Source organism: Natrix helvetica (genome assembly GCF_964273705.1).
Source record: "Natrix helvetica genome assembly, chromosome: 1".
In the NCBI taxonomy this organism is placed as follows: Eukaryota; Metazoa; Chordata; class Lepidosauria; order Squamata; family Natricidae; genus Natrix; species Natrix helvetica.
Window position 1 is genome coordinate 46,775,550 of NC_138548.1, and position 17,588 is coordinate 46,793,137.

The following is a 17,588-nucleotide window of genomic DNA, read 5'->3' on the forward strand; positions in this document are numbered from 1 at the left end:
CTAAAATAGTTAAAAATCTATTTGAAGAAATTAAATAATTACTTCTTCACTTTATTTCAGGAGACTGACTTAGGTTTTGATGGTCCTTTATCTCCACATTATGTTACTGAAGAGCAAATGCTGTTTTTTCACCACGGGCCACCAAATACTATGCCAACGTTCTCCAACTTACAAAGCGGAAAGCGCTTAGATTACGAGTAAATACCAATAGTATATAAATTATTTCAGGTTTTTAAAAATTACTCTGGTATTATGAATTTTAAAACATTGTCTAATGTTTAAGAAAAATAAATAGCACTCTTTCTTAAAATACAGATTTAAGGGACAGAACTTGTAATATGAATATGACTTGTAATATTTCTTCCAAATGAAATCACATTTGTCAGCATCTGAAATTAAATTATTCCAGTAATGCAGAATTGAGATTATACAAGACCCCCTTAACATTTCTTTTTGATTAGAGTATAGAGACCTGATTTGCACACCATGGTAAAGTATAATATGATTTGTTTGGTTTGGGTTCAGCATGCTATATGAACCCAGCCATTGTGGTTTGGGAATCATACGTAGCTGGAGAATTGGCATAACAGTAGCAATTTTTTACAGGCTACTAAAGGTGTAGAGTGGACAGGGCTGACATTTTCAGCTATTCTTGATGCCAGGAGGGACTTGTCGTCTCTTATTTTAAAAAGAAGACAATGAAATACCGTGGCACCTACAATATTTTTTTTTATTTCTGTGACAAAATTTTCTAGTGTCGGAGTTGAAAAAAGATTAAAAGTAAACTCTGGATAGATGTTGGAAAAGTTCAAAACAACTGGGAACTGGGGATTTGCTAACAACTGCAGAAAGTATTCTAATAAAAGTAGATTAATTATTTCTATTGCCATTACATAACCAATATAAGCCTTTGGCATTGATTGAAGCTGCTGAGAAAGATAATAATTTCTGTAAATACTAGAAAATGAAAGCCAAAACTGATCAGGGAAACTGACTGTTTACCCAAGATCTTTATGTCAGTGTCCTTTTTGGTGGCTTTTCTGGTAAATTAACGTCTGTTGAATCTGTCTGTTAAAATCTGCAAATACAATATCTATAATCTTTCAGGGATGATCCGATATGGTTGAGAAATTTCAACCATCTTTGGTTCTCCTGTTAGTATGAATATCAGACAAGAAGGTGTATAAGAGCTTGCATGCTTGAAGAAACTGTTAACAATATAAGGGAAGATACACATATGCTAATATGCCATTTGATGGGTCTACTCCTTGGACAAATTTGGCAACCATTGTAAATAATGCTTAATGCTGAAAACCTTCTCATTTCAAAAGTTAATGAGTCTCCCATAAAGCAATAATATGTTCTCCGAGTCAGCTTCTCCATATCCATATGTTGCAGATTAATTGAAGTTATGGATAGGTTTTGTAAGAAGTTTCAGTACTTACAGAGTTATAATTAAATATAAAAGTTCAATTTATATTCATGTTACTTAAAGTAAGCAAATTCATGGAGAGTTTTCAAATCTATTCAAATTGTGGAGTTTGACCCACATATTAGAACCCTGCTGCTTAATAAAAAGTCCTGGAATAATATCAAGCCAACTACCCATAAAATGGAAGAGAATACTGATGGCCACAATGTGTCTGCTACAATGACTTTGAAAAGGAAAGGTATTATGACTCTTAGTAAATCCTTAATAAAAGCATCATCAGAACAGCTTATAGAGGAAACTTTAAATCAAAACTCTTTCTGACAATTCTACCTACCGCTGATAGTCAAGATTCAGAATTATAAGATACACACAATCCCCTGTTAATTCTTAAAATTTATTGATAAAATGTTACCTTGTGACATGTCAATGATAAATAATTTCAAACTTATCTTCCCTTCCTTAAGCTTTGTCCCTTATCTTATAAACAGTAGAATTTAGGAGGAAAAACAAGCCCACAAATCCTATGAGGCAGTGGTGGGGTCCAATTTTTTTTACTACCAGTTCTGTAAGTGTGGCTTGGTGGGCATGGCTTAGTGGGGGTGACAGGGGAACGTTATTATAAAATCTCCCCCCTCTCACTCCAGGGGAAGGTTACTGCAAAATCCCCATTCCCTCCCGATCAGCTGGAACTCGGGAGGCAGAGAATAGATGGGGATTGGGCCAGTTAGAGGTGGTATTTACCAGTTAAAAGTACTCAAAATTTTTGCCACCGGTTCTCCAGAACTGGTCAGAACCTGCTGAATACCACCTCTGCAATGAAAAGTATGGAGATGCCCTTAAACTTGACATCCTGCTGAACTCCACTAAACCGCAATGAACAGAGAATGAGTTTATTTATCATGGTGCTTGTTCCAGAGTTTTTAATCTGAATATTAAAAATCAAGATCACCTTCTCTTATAATATATAGAATCAAGGATGAGTTATTTCCTCGAATGGGAACCCCTTAGAACTGCGATGGCGAACCTATGGCACGTGGGCCACAGGTGGCACACAGTGCCGTCTCTGTGCATACGTGAGCCATTGTCCCAGTTCGGCTCTGCTGCGCATGCGCATGTACCTCCCAGCAGCCAGCTGATTGTTGGGTCTCTGCCATGCATGCATAGGAGCGGAGCACGCATGGGGGCCATAAGAATGGGGGGTGGGGCAAGTGCAGTGGCCCGCACATTCATGCATGTGGGGCATGTGAGGGGTGCCTGCACATTGCATTTTGGGGGTTCAGGCATATGCATGTGCATTCATGTGCCTGCGTGCATGCTTTGGGCACTCAGTCCAGAAAAGGTTAGCCATCCCTGCCTTAGATGACAGGTGTTAACAGCAGAAACACATGCTACCTCAAAGCAGAAAACAGGACCAAGCCTAGAATGTTTCTGAGAGAAAAAGCTATAATTGTGGTAGATATAGAATGCAATTGGACAAAACTATCAAGATAATAATATTTACTTTTTTTTTTAAGGCCAGGAGGATCAGGTATAATTAACACAATCTTCACACGTGCAAATCCTGAAGGAACTGTAACATCTGTCTTGGTAGATGTTCTGGAGGATTTTCCTGTTGAGTCTGTAACTGACAGCCCTTGTACAGCAAATACTTTAATCATTCAACCTCTTAATGCTACCTCTAAATTATATCAACTTGCACTTACTACTGCAGGTATGTCAATCGTTCGATAATGAAGAACTTTTGGTTCTGAATTTGCTTAGGCGAGTCCTGCTTCTGTACCCTTCAGTATTTCTCTTAAATATCAACATTTTCTAAATTCTGAACAGCTATACTTGTTAATGCCTTAAGTGTACTACTGTGGTATCTGAAATCCTTTGGAAATCCTATAAGAACAAGAAAAAATTGTTATGCCTAGAATGTTAAAAGCCATATTTTTTGTTATACAAAATGAATGGTATTCCATTTCAGCTGGATACCATGGGTCAAGATCCAACTTAGCAAATCTCTTGAAAACATTGTAAAATTCCAAATTATGGTTTCTCAAACACACATTCAATGTTTCCTCAACCTGGTCAGGGAGCTAAATCCTATAAAGGTGTTTATTATGGTGAGACTTTTGAACTATCAAGACTGAAATTTCCCAGAACCCAGGAAAAAATAACAAGCAGCAAATGGCAGATCTTCCTGATCAATTCCCTATTCTCCATAAAGCCCAACCCCTCCTTTAGGTAGGAGCTCTCTCTTGATTTCTTCTTTTTCATGCTATTACATTGTCTGTTGCAACCATCTTCTAGTCCGCTTGACGTTCAATCACTTCACTCCACGGGGTCCAAAAGTTCATTTAGCAGGAGTGGCTCTGTTCTGTTTGCATTCAGACTGCTTCCAGCAGTCTCAAGTCAAAAAGAGCTCCACTCCAACCATCACTTCTCCTGTGAAAGGCACCTGTATATTTCTCCACATTCCTATGCACACTTTGACTACTGATTGTCCCTGATGGATGTATAGGTTACACAACTGGACCAAAGACCTCAACTGGCTCCTCAGATGTGTGCCCTTTCCCTGTACCATTTCTTTACATTGTGTTCTCTTCCAAGGGATTATCAGCTAGCATTTACCTCCTCCTGGCTCCCCCGTTGTCTGCCTCCTTCATCAGCCTTTCTTTTATTCATATACTGCATCTTTGCATTTCTGAGTCTGAAAAATTGATTTTTGTTGAATTAAAACTTTATTTCCAGTGGCTATAGTCCTTTTCAGACACATTTTTAGATAAACAAAACATGGTTTCCCGCACTTCAGAAGGAGACACAGATGCTATGCTAATAAGGCTAATTATCATCTTTATTAAAAGGCTGATAATGAAGCCTAAAAAATCCAGGTAATATTGACACTTGGAATGCTTTTGTCACTTTGGGCTACAGTGTTTCAGTTGGTTGTGGGCTATCCTCAATAGCTCATTGGTTTCTTGGCAGAGAATCATCCATTCAACTGGGCTAATGTTTGTTTGTTCGTTTGTTTATGTCCTACCACTTTTATTTTTAGAAGTAACTTGGGTCAGTTAACATATCCAACACACCTTATCACGTGTGCATTCTAAACTTTCTGCAGAATATATCTTTGCCTTTCCAGTACTGCTGAAGCACCATAGTGGTTAAGAACTTCACTTGGCATAAAGAATATTGTCAATTTGGAAGGCTTTATCTTGGTTTTCTTCCCCACATATTTGCCATTTTCTGCATCACCTGAGACAGAACCCTTTCATCCTCAGTTCCCAGAAAGCTGATAGTTGTGTTTGTTTCCTCATTCTAAAGAAGAATGACAAGCGGAATTAATCTAAGTGTGCTGTCATACATGGCTAGCAAACTATGGTGAAAATGTGCCTTTTATTGTTAATTAAGGTAATTAACAATAAAATATTGTTAATTAAGGTTCCTTATACTAAGTGAAGCTGGCATAGGCCAGGCAATTATTTTTGAATAAATTAGTCTTATTCATTTTAATGTCAACTCATTTTAATGACAGCTCTCTGTGTGTAATTTTTTTCAGGTACTAATGTATTTAAAGCAACTGATGTTGAAAAGACAGTGGTGATTCCAGGCACTAGCAGTTTCTTTATCACTGCGGTTGTGGATGATTATAACGCTTTAGGAATGGCCACTTTGCCTGAAAAAATGCTTCTAAACCACAGTTTTCCACCTGATGAGTGGTTTCTGTATGACTTTGGCACAACAAATGGCAGAAAATGGAAAATTGTAGTTGACGAATGTAGATATGTAGTACAACAGTTTGATGATCTACCACTCCATGCCATTAAATACCTGGATCTTGGGGGGAAATTGCATTTTTCATTCAGAGTAACTCCAGTTAATACTGGTAAGAACCACTGGAATCATGCATGTATCTTTCTCTCTTTTTTAACTCTCAATGTGTTATAGATGTATGTACAATAGGTTTTTACAGCAGGGAAATATTAATTTAAGTTAAATGTATGTTTTTAATAACCTCAGTGCAAATATTCACTGCTATTCATGGGTAGGCAGCTCTGCCTTTTTTATCTTTAAAATGTTCAAAATAGAAATATCAGGCTCTGAAATGCATAATTCATTTATCTGCTTCTCAATCTGTAGAGAAGGCTGAAAAATGTCATCCCTGGCCCCCACTACAACCTTCTGAAGCAAAATTTCTTAGATGGTGATTGACTCTATACTGGGGAAAAATACTATCCTTGCCTAATTAATCATTAATTGCCTTTCAAGCTCTTATCAATTTTAATGTAAAATTATAATAATAAAATTATTAGCATAGGTAACTAGAATCAAAAAGATTTAAATAGGACAATACTGGCAGTTCTCATTTATTGACCACAATGGGACAGGCAATTGGGTTGTTAAACAAAACAGTTTTTAACTAAAGTTGTGATTGTATTTGTGATTTTACTTCATTTTATAGACGGGGTGGGTTCCTGCCAGTTCTAACCTCTTCTATAGAAGACGTTCCACAAATCTACTGCACCATTTAGAACCAGTTCCAGCTCCCTCCCCCCCACCCATCCACACCACGCTTGCCCCGTCTGCTGCTCACTGATTGGCTGGCTCACCAATTGCCCCGCCCACCTCTAAGAGTCCTATCTAAACCTTAAAGTCTTAAAGCTGTCAAGTTTGAACATCCCTGGTTTTTTTTTGTAAAGGATTAGGGCTGCAAGGGTCTTGTGACTTGACAGCTTTAAGACTTGCATGCTTCAAATGCCAGAGTTTCCGAACCAACATTTTGGTTGCTAAGCAAGAGTGTTGTTAAGTGAGTTTCACCAAATTTTACAAGTTGGCCATGCCCACCCACTCACATGACTGCCAAGCCACTCCCACTCGATCACATGGCTAACAAGCCACTCCCACTCGGTCACATGGCCAGCAAGCCACTACCACAAAGCAGGCCACACCTATAGAAGAGGTTCTAAAAAAAATTGAAACCCACCACTGGGTATAGAGTAATAGAATAATAGAGTTGTAAGGGATTTCAGAGGTCTTCTAGTCCTAACACAACTCAAGCAAGAGACTCTATACCATTTTTGACAAATAGCTGTCCAATTTCTTAAAAATCTCTAGTGCACCCACAACTTTTAAAGGCAAGCTTTTCCACTGGTTAATTATTCTGACTGTCAGGAAATTTCTCCTTAGTTGTAAGTTGGATCTCCCATGATTAGCTTCCAGCCATTGCTTCTTGTCCTGTCTTCTGGTGCTTTGGAAAAGAAGCTTGGGAATTTTTGAAAAATGAGATTACAAAAGCCCAGTCTAACACAATTCCAATGAAGAAGAAAAATAACTGCTCTCAAAAGAAACCAGCATGGCTGCACAAAGAGCTCTCTGATAAACTGAGCACAAAAATGACAAGTATAAAAAGTTAAAAGACAGGTACATAACTAAGGCAGAATATCCCAAGCCTGCAAAGATGAAGTCAGGAAAGCTAAATGAAGTAAGGCTTGTGACAAAAGAAATAAATAACAAAAAAAAGCTTCTTTAAACATGTAAAAAACAAGAAAAAAGTCAAGGAAACTATTGGTCCATTAATGGGAGAAAATGGCAAGACATTTGTTTTATTTATTTTATTTATTTGAATTTAGTTTGTCAAACATATACGAGATAATGTGTATAAGTATAAACATGGACATGAGCACATGCAATGAGTACAAATAAATGGGGACAGTAGGACAGGGATGGTAAGCACACTGGTGCAATTATCCACACCCTCTTACAGGCCTCTTGTGAATGGGGTAAGTTCTACAGTAGACAGTTTAAGGTTAAAGCTTAGATTAACGTTAGAAGAAGTAATAACGGAGTCAGGTAGAGCAATCCAGGCATTGACCACTCTATTGCTGAAGTTGCATTTTCTGCAAACGAGTTTGGAGCAGTTTATCTTGAGTTAATATCTACTGTTTGCCCGTGTATTATTGTGGTTGAAGCTGAAGTAGTCCTTGATAGGTAGGATGTTGTACCAGACAATTTTGTGTACTATGTTTAGGTCAGACTGCAGGTGACATAATTCAAGGTTGCCCAAGCCCAAAATTTCAAGCCTGGTAACATAAGGTATTCTATTGTGACCAGAGGAGTGGAGTACTCTTCCCAAGAAATACCTCTGGACCTGCTTGATTGTATTAATGTCCAATATACAGTATGGATTCCAGGCAGAAGAGCTATATTTGAGGATTGGTCTGGCAAAGGTTTTGTATGACCTAATTAGCAGTACAGTATTACTGGAGAAAAAGCTTCACAAAATTAGGTTAACAACTCTTAGTGCCTTTTTGGCAATGCTGTTACAGTGAGCTGTGAGGCTTAGATCATTTGAGATAATTACTCCTAGGTATGCAACATGTTGATATGCAACATGGAAAATTGCTCAATTCATTTTTTGCATCTATCTTTACACAAAAGGAAAAAATATTCCAACATATCAAAAACAGTGCCATAAAAAACAGATTAGGAATACAAGTTAAAATAGGCCAAAAAATGGTAATAGAACATCTGTCCACCCTAGATGAATTCAAATCACCATGACCAGATGGATTACAAACCAAGGTCCTGAAGGAACTGGCAGATGTGATCTCAGAACCACTGAACTATATCTGTCAAAGATTTTGGAACACTGGGAACTACCAGAGGACTAGAGCTGATGTAGCTCCCATTTTCAAAAAAAAGAAAAATAATGGATCCAGCAAACTACAGACCTATCAGCCTTACATCAATACTTGGGAAGTTCTGGAAAAGAAATCAAGCAATGAATCTGCAAACACCTAGAGGCAAACAAAGTCATAACCAAAAGCTAACATAAGTTTGTCAAAATCTGATCATGCCAGTCAAATCTTATTGCATACTTTGACAAAATGACTGTTCTGTAGGGAGAACGAGGCAGACAGGAACTGAGGCAAGGCCGTTGAAGCTAACACAATTTTTATTATCAGTATAACATGGCAAAATGTAAGACAAACCTCGACCCGGCAAACAGCAACATTTGACAGCTGACAGCACTTTTTATACTAGAGCTGTCAGACGCTGAACCAATAGAATGGCTGCATTCTCCCACCAGCTGGCTGCTCGTGTCTCAACCAATCAGGGGCCAGCAATGATAGTCAATGGCGTTGTAGCCTCTAGGACTTGACACCCCTCTCCTCCCAGTTAGCACATGCGTTGTCAGCCAAATACGCTGGCCGGCATCGGCTCCACCCAGATCGCCTTAGTTCAGAGGCGGTGGCCAAAGGAAGAGCCGCTGGTGGAGAGTCTTGTGGAACATCAGGAGACTGTGCAGTTGAGTCGTCAGGAAACTTGACCACTGCAGGACTGACCGAATTCTCATATAAGCCTGGTGAAGGACAGAAAGAGGGAGTAGTGACCTTCCTCCCATATTTAGGCATACCAGGGGTTGTAACACAAATATATACTTATTTCCCTGGCTCAACTGATAAGGAGGCGATCCTGTGGCTTAGTGGCTAAGGCTCCTGCCTGAGATATATAACAGCACAGGTTCAAATCGCAGTAAGGGTATGGCTAGCTGATGAGAGCTAATTAGCTCGAAATAGATCTATACTAGTCTCCCTTTATTTATTTATCAGTACAAATACAACACAAATATAAAAGGCAACATTAAAAATAAGAATATGGTTTTCTGCCTGCATGGTCTTCTGTGATGAAGCCGAAGGACAGAAAGAGGGAGTAGTGACCTTCCTCCCATATTTAGGCATACCAGGGGTTGTAACACAAATATATATATATATATATATATATATATATATATATATATATATATATATATATATATATATATATATATATATATATATATATATATATATATATATATATATATATATATATATATATTCATACATATATATACACATACGTGTGTGTGTGTGTGTGTGTGTGTGTGTGTGTGTGTGTGTTACAACCCCTGGTATGCCCAAATATGGGAGGGAGCTCACTACTCCCCCTTTCTGTCCTTCGGCTCATTACAGAAGACCATCCAGGCAGAAAACCATATTTTTATTTTTAATGTTGCCTTTGCTATGTTTGTGTTGCATTTGTGAATGCCGTCGATATAGTTTACTTGGACTTCAGTAAGGCATTCGATAAGGTAGACCATAACCTACTACTAGATAAAGTAGAAAAATGTGGGTTAGACAGCATCACCACCAGATGGATTCATAACTGGCTGACCAACCGCACTCAACGTGTAGTCCTGAATGGAACTGCATCTACATGGAGGGAAGAATGCAGTGGAGTATCCCAAGGCTCTGTTTTGGGCCCAGTACTCTTCAACATTTTCATGAATGATTTGGATGAGGGAATAAATAGGGAACTCATTAAATTTGCAGATGACACTAAGCTGGCAGGAATAGGCAACACTCCAGAAGGCAGGCTTAAGATACAGAAGGATCTTGACAAACTTGAACATTGGGCACTATCTAATAAAATGAAATTCAATGGTGAAAAGAGTAAGGTTCTACATTTAGGCAAGAAAAATGAAATGCACAGGTACAGTATAGGTGGCACCTTGCTCAATAGTAGTAACTGAGGGATCTTGGGGTCCTAGTGGACAACCATTTAAATATGAGCCAGCAGTGTGCAGCAGCTGCCAAAAAAGCCAACACAGTTCTAGGCTATATAAACAGAGGGATAGAATCAAGATCACGTGAAGTGTTAATACCACTTTATAATGCCTTGGTAAGGCCACACTTGGAATACTGCATTCAGTTTTGGTCGCTACAATGTAGAAAAGATGTGGAGACTCTAGAAAGAGTGCAGAGAAGAGCAACAAAATGATTAGGGGACTGGAGGCTAAAACATATGAAGAATGGTTGCAGGAACTGGGTATGTTTAGCTTAAGAGAAAGAAGGACTAGGGGAGACATGATAGCAGTGTTCCAATATCTCAGGGGTTGCCACAAAGAAGAGGGAGTCAAACTATTTTCCAAGGCACCTGAGGGTAGAACAAGAAGCAATGGGTGGAAACTAATCAAGGAGAGAAGCAACTTAGAACTGAAGAGAAATTTCCTGACAGTTAGAACAATTAATCAGTGGAACAGCTTGCCTCCAGAAGTTGTGAATGCCCCAACACTGGAAGTCTTTAAGAAGATGTTGGATAGCCATTTGTCTGAAATGGTATAGGGTTTTCTGCCTAGGCAGGGGGTTGGAATAGAAGACCTCCAAGGTCCCTTCCAACTCTGCTATTGTATTGTATTGCAATATGTAATTACTAGCTCCAGTTAATAGCTTTATTTAGCTTTATTTGTTTTTCAGAAATTATAATCTGCGTAAATGGTCTGTAAAATAATAGGTGTTCCTCTTCTTATTTGAAATTATTCTGCAGAAAACCAATAGTAAAAATAAATATAATTTTCATGGTTGTTTCAATCCACAGCTTTCATAGTGTTTCATCAGTATCTGATGAGAGTAATAGTTGGAAAGCCTGCTCTATTAGATCTGAGTACACAAGATTACTGGGATGATAATCATAGTTATATATTGAAAATCTTTGTTCACAATAAATTTTTTGAACAGGTAATACCCAAACTGTTTTGCTCAATTGTTTGATAGAGTTTACTATGTAGCTAGATCTCAAATGTTTAGGCGAGCCCTTTCTATCCAATACATATTGCACAATAAACTTGTTTTGATCTGCTTAAGTATAAATCTCTTCTCGGGATAGGTATAATATAGGGAATGAATATTAAAGAGTATTAACTGTAACACAGAGATTCCAGTCTGAACTAATATACAGGTCAGAATAAACGTGGAGTAGTTCAAAGAGTTGTAAACAAATGATCTTCTTCAGGTATTCTCAACCAGTGGTTGTCATCCCTTCAATTCCCAAGTTTATTCCTGCCACCACACAGGTAGATAGTGAACTCTAAGATGAAGGAAGCTGTGTGCTTCCAGCCACAATAGACTTCCCAGGATCAATTGCCATGTGGAAGGAAGGAAGGAAGGAAGGAAGGAAGGAAGGAGGGAAGGAAGGAAGGAAAGAGGGAGGGAGAGAGAGACACACAAGAAATAAAGGAAGAAGGGAAGGAAGGAAAACAAAGGAAGAAAACAAAGAAAGAAAGAGGGAGCGAGAGACAGAAGAAAGAAAGGAAACAGAAGGAAGAAAAAGAAAGAGAACTTATGATCACAACTGAGCCCAAAATATTGGTTGCTAAGCAAGAGTGTTGTTAAATGAGTTTCACAACATTTTACAAGTTGGTCACTCACATGCATGACCACCAAGCTATGCCCACAAAATAGGCCACACCTACAGAATAGGTTCTAAATTTTTTTGAAAACCACCACTGGAAGAAGGGAAAAGAAGGAAGGAAGAAGGGAGGGAGGGAGGAGGGATTTTCCATATCTGATTCTGCAAAATAATCAGATAAAATAACAATGTAAAAAACACATATATAAATTGTAAAATTTCATATTAATGTTAGAAAAACCAAAGATATAAACCCCAGGCAACAAAAGGATAAAAATGGCCAGCTCAACAATGGAACCTTCTCAGTAATTTCTACCGTGTTTCCCTGAAATTTTCTTTTGACCCCCCCCCCAAAAACAGGGATTATTTTAGCACATGCGCTCATGTAATTCTACATGATATTTGGAACGCTGACATCTGATGGGCTTATTATCTGGGGAGGTATTATTTTTGGGAAAACAGGGTAGAACCCTGGGAGCCACAGACAGGTCTGAGGGCCTTTTGGCAAAGTAAGTTCCAAACATTAGAGCATTGGAACATCAAAGAGACTTTCCCCTCACATATAATTTTAATCCCTCTTAGTCACAGTCTCTATTTGCAAATACAGAAGGACCCCTAAACCATGATTGTGTTCCTGGACAGGAAATGCCTGTCTGTTTAGGGATAACACTGATACCAACGAAGAACCATGATGTATAAACTGCAACTCATTAATGCTTTTGATTCAATCTGAACCTGTTTTTTCCTGTTCAGACCTTAACAGTTACCAAAAAGGCAGCAAATCAGAACAGCAGGATCTTCCTCATAGGGCAGCATAGTATAGTATAGTATAGTATAGTATAGTATAGTATAGTATAGTATAGTATCGTATCGTATCGTATCGTATCGTATCATATCGCATGGCATGGCATGGCATGGCATAGCATGGCATAGCATAGCATAGTCCATCAGCACATTGGATGACTCTCCCAGGAGTTTCATATAAAAGTTACAAAGCAAGAGGTTGATGTATGCCTTAATTAGCGGTTATGGGACAACCTCTCCTTCTCCACTGCAACCGATAGAAACCATTCAGAAGTAATGAGCAGAATTACTTCAAAACAATGCCCCCAAACCTCCCTGCAGGTGGTCCAGAAGATGCTATGATCAATAATATCAAAACAGACCAGAAATGCTCAAATATATAAGACAGCACCTCGCAAACAGGTGTTTTCCTTTCTGCAGATTTTCTCAGGTGGAAACCAGGCAGCTTAAATGGAAACTTTGCTCACATGTACTTAAACATGTCATAATGTTTCATGAGATTACAGTGCATATGTTGATAAAGCAGGATCCACAATTCAATATAGAGTTTTATTCACATTCAAGCAAACTGCCATCAGAACCCTTCTTGCTCTGCTCAAGCAGGAAGAAGAACAGTTAGGGAGGTAAGGATGAGTGACCAGTGTGTACAGACCCATCACTCTCCATACATAAGCCACTGACTTCTAGAAGAATGCCTGAAGAAGTTTGTATGAAGGCAGGAATTCATCTGGTCCAGTCTAACTACCCTACATTAAATTGTGACATGTACTATCTTGTGCCCAATTAAATTCCTAGTATTTCTAGGACTACACTGCAAGATTTCTGAAAGCAACAATATATACTTTTTTAAATGGAGAATTTTTGTGTTATTGTTTCTCATTAGCTGACTTGAAAGATTCTCTTAAAATGCATACATTATATTTGCTGTATTTCAATGTACAAATAATATCACCACTGAAGATATATTTCTCCCGCCTAGAATTCTTGAACTATTGTAATGAAAGACAGCTTAGCTATTTAAGCATTTTAATGTTTGAGCTTTTGTAGATAATGTCTTATGATGGGATAATAATTATTTATTTTATATTGGGGCAAATTAATATAATGCTTTTTAATTATCATCCCTAGGGTAAAACTACCTTAGCTGTGATTCTGCCATATGGCAGTCTCTTATGTGATGTTCTATGTATTGTATTAACCTTGAAGAGTTCCTGCTCCTACCTTAAAGCAGCACACTATGTTCTACCTTATAAACTGTCTTCATCCGACTGGCTGTCTTCGGCGAATACCTTCGGGTACAATTATTCGGGGATCAGTAAATATTTGAAGGTTCTGCCGGTAAGGATACTGAAGAATTTTCAAAATGCTCTAGACAGGAGAAAACAAAAATGTAGAAATATGGTCTCTGGCCACTACTGTTTCAGAGATGGACCTAATCAGACACCTGGGATCAGGGTATGCAACTGAATTACATTGTATTCATTCCTTTAATTGGGAAATGAATTATTATTTTTAAACTATAAGGAAACTATAGCAAATTTGTCATGGGTAAGATATAGTTGAGTGTGCTTTGCTTATTTGTGAGATAGCATTGGTTAGCAACATATCAAGTGTAATGATGAGGAAAACAAGGTTGAGAGAATTTGACAATCTTCAGTGTACAATCATTCCAGTAGTGGCTAGTCTTCCTGACTCTCCATATGGACGCTAGAAGTTAAGAGAAACTCTCAATTGATGCAGTGATGTCCCCAAGGTGAGATAAAAAAAGTCAAGATGGCAGCCACAAAGGGTTGCTGAAACTCTGCTCATATTTGTATGTTTACTGTGTGTGCAATCCACGTAAAAAGCAGACAGAGCTTCAATCTCATAACTGTCATCTTGATTTTTTTTACCATACTTAGAGGAGAACATTGATTGATGTTACGAAAGCAAGAAGTATAGGCAGCAAAAAAAATTACAGAGTACATGACACACATATAAAAAAAGGGGGGGGGACAAGTACAGTGGCCATCTACAATGATAAAGTATGTTATCTGAGAAATCATCTCATTGTGATGGGACTAGCCTGCCGCACTCGTTCCTGGGGAAAGAGCCTACTTCAGATCCCATCAGCCAAAAAGTTGGCTTGTGGGGTCCAGGAAAAAGATTTTTAATGCTCTGGGCCCTGCCCTCTGGAATATTCTCCAGTCAGAGGTGAGGTCCACCCAAAAACTCCTGACCTTATGCAGAGCCTAAGAACTTGACTCTGTTGCTTGGCCTTGGGGTGTCTGACTGGTAGAGAAGATTCCCATTCCCAGGCTTCCCATCATCTTGGTTTTTCACTTTTCTATTCAGTTTTTTCTAATTTTAACTGTTTTTAGCACTTTTTATTGAAAGTCACCTACAAATAAATCTGTTCAGAAATATCATTTAAAAAAATTCTGAAGATCTCCCATCTGGTGTTTTCTTGCAAACCATTTTTTTGTTGCATACCCTGATCTTTGCCTCTGTTGCCCCAACTATACAATCATAATATATAGTGAAAGCAGAAATCCAGTCACTGCAAAGTTCTTGGTCAGAGCTATTTGTCCTAAAACATTAGGACTGTGCAATGTTTGGATTTAGGCCCCAGCATATAGCAGCATAACGTGAAAGCTTAAAGTGCCTATTCCAGTATTACTTTTTTTTTTCTCCTGCACATTTTTACGCATCTTTTGAAGCCCGAATAGAAAGTGTTGCAAGCCATCTTTTTCAACCTCTTTGGAGAGGACAACTGAAACCTAGCTCTGGCTTTTGGATCCATCAGTACCAATTATACCCTTCTAATTCCCTTTGCATCTCCAGACTCCAAGAGTATAGAAAAACCCAGGAGATCCCATTAATTTTAGGTCACAGATTCATAGCTAAGCTTCAGAACTCCAGTAGGATTCTTGGAACCCCAGAAGAGTAGTTCCTGGGTCCCATGAGTGAAATGGAGTTGGAGTCTAAGGGTGGGTGTGTTACACTTAAACTTTGTGTAAAATTATGTATCCTTTATTTGTCTTGTATATGTACATGTGTACCTATTCCCTCTTTTGTGTGTGGATTGGGTGGATATTTTGTATATGTATTTCCTGAAGGTAATCCATTTGCCTTTTATGAACTAGATTGCTTTCAATAGTCTAGTAAGTAAAAAAAACCTGTGTGTTTAGTGGTAACACCGTGGCCACCTATCCCTTATATGTAGGTAGAGATTTTCTTTCGTTATTCTTTATTTGAGGTTTGTGGGTTTGTTGACCTCATCACTTTGCTTTTGAGGAAATTACTATATCGTTCTGTATCTAGAGTTTACAACACTTTGTCATAATTACAGACATGAGTAACAACTAGCTGGCTAATGTTTTTTGGGAAGGGGAAATCTCCTGCACATGCATATTTGATTACATAAATTATACTGAAGTCTGCAATTTCTAGCACAATTTTTAAAGACCACTTTCACTGGAATCAGGGTAGCGTAATTTCATAGGAATCAATAATACTAATAAGTAGGAGTTTGGGATTAGAAAAAGGATGCTGAAGTACACTTTGTATTCCTCAACAGTTTTTGTTGTTATTTTTGATATAGGTGAACTATAGACCACCATCTGTAATGGGAATTGCTGTTCCACTCACAGATAATATTTATAATGCAGATCCAAGTAAACCTAGATTGAGAGATCATTTTGAAGGATCAAAAGTAAGTTTTGGTTATTAATCATTTTTGTCCTTTGAATGCCATGATTTTTAAGACTTAAATAAACTTAAAATACCTTGCTTCTATGCTTTTTTTCCATGTACAATGTTAATATACAAGTGTATTCATAAATTACAAGTCACTTTTAAGAATGAAAAGCAGTTGCAAATCCCTTTCCATCCCTACTCTACTGTTTAAGAGCCTACATGTGTGCAAATGATAGTCAAAAAATGTCACTGACTTAAAAACCAGATCACTGTTCAGTCTTAGATCAATAGATATCTTTTCCACAGGCCTCTGGAAAGTACAAACAGTGTGCTAACAAATCAAGCCGAGCTGAGTGCAGTTGTACTGATAATATGAAGCTGTCATTTTCTGTTGCCTTTTCCGACTGTAAAGAGAAGGTAAGCTTTAACTGCCTCCTACTTAAATTAATGTGTTTGGAAAGGGTTTCATTCTAGAAATAATTTTGGGAGATAGGGACTGGGTTTACAAAGACACAGTAACACTCAGAAACAAATACAATCAACTATGTCATATTTAATTAGCAGTATTTTTTTAAAAAAAGTGTGAGAGGCACACCTCTCTAAGAAAAGAATTCCAAAAATGGAATGTTCAACTATTTTTTACCACCCAATACGGATCAAGAAGCCTCTACATAGGTAGTGTGCATCCTTAATACTCTCTGAGCTTGGTTGTTTTCTTTCATTACTAAACTAGGTAACATCCTCAGTATGCCAAGAATCCCACAGTTTAAACCTGAGCTACAAATATTCTCTTCTTCTGATACCCAGAAAATTTAATATGCAAACATACCTTTCTTGAAATGACAAACTTGACAAATCTAGCAGACAGCTTTGTCTTCCAAAGGTAGGGATGGGAACTAGAGCAGGGGTTTCCCAACTTGGCACCTTTCAGAATTGTGGACTTCAACTCCCCAACCAGGACTTAATTCCACTAACAGAGATGAAATTATAGGAACCTTGGAGGGAGTGACCATGCCATGTTGGGATTCAACATTATGCAAGCACAAGGAATAGGGGTGGGGGAGCCAAACCAGAGTCTTGGACTTTAAGAAAGCTTATTTGAATAAAGTTAGAGATAACCTGGGAAGGACTCCATGGATAAGAAATCTCAATGGAAAACAACCCAAGAAGCTTGAGAAACTTTAAAAGTGAGCTTATAAAAGGCCAGTCTAGCACAATACCAATGAGGAAGAAAAATAAGAGAACTCAAAAGAAACCAGTTTGGCTGCACAAAGAACTCTCTGATAAACTGAAAGCCAAAAAGGATAAGCATAAAAAGTGGAAAAAGAGCACATAATTAAGGCAAAATATCAACAAATAACCAAAACCTGCAAAGATGAAGTCAGGAAATCTAAGGCTCAAAAGGAACTAAGACTTGTGACAAATGTCAAAAATAACAAAACGTTTTTCTCAACATTTA

General features: G+C 38.0%; 1 protein-coding gene across 1 annotated transcript in view; it reads left to right on the plus strand.

Annotated features, from left to right (window-relative positions):
- The window catches only part of LOC309386064 (cation channel sperm-associated auxiliary subunit beta-like), a gene marked incomplete at its 5' end in the record, with an annotated part of 83,387 nt that overhangs the window by 56,244 nt on the left and 9,555 nt on the right, over nucleotides 1–17,588 (plus strand). The window contains 7 exons of the mRNA XM_081941026.1: nucleotides 61–197; nucleotides 2,947–3,143; nucleotides 4,977–5,303; nucleotides 10,838–10,977; nucleotides 13,580–13,789; nucleotides 16,035–16,145; nucleotides 16,436–16,546. Coding sequence (XP_081797152.1) covers nucleotides 61–197; nucleotides 2,947–3,143; nucleotides 4,977–5,303; nucleotides 10,838–10,977; nucleotides 13,580–13,789; nucleotides 16,035–16,145; nucleotides 16,436–16,546 — 1,233 coding nt within the window. The remainder of the gene's footprint in view (nucleotides 1–60; nucleotides 198–2,946; nucleotides 3,144–4,976; nucleotides 5,304–10,837; nucleotides 10,978–13,579; nucleotides 13,790–16,034; nucleotides 16,146–16,435; nucleotides 16,547–17,588) is intronic.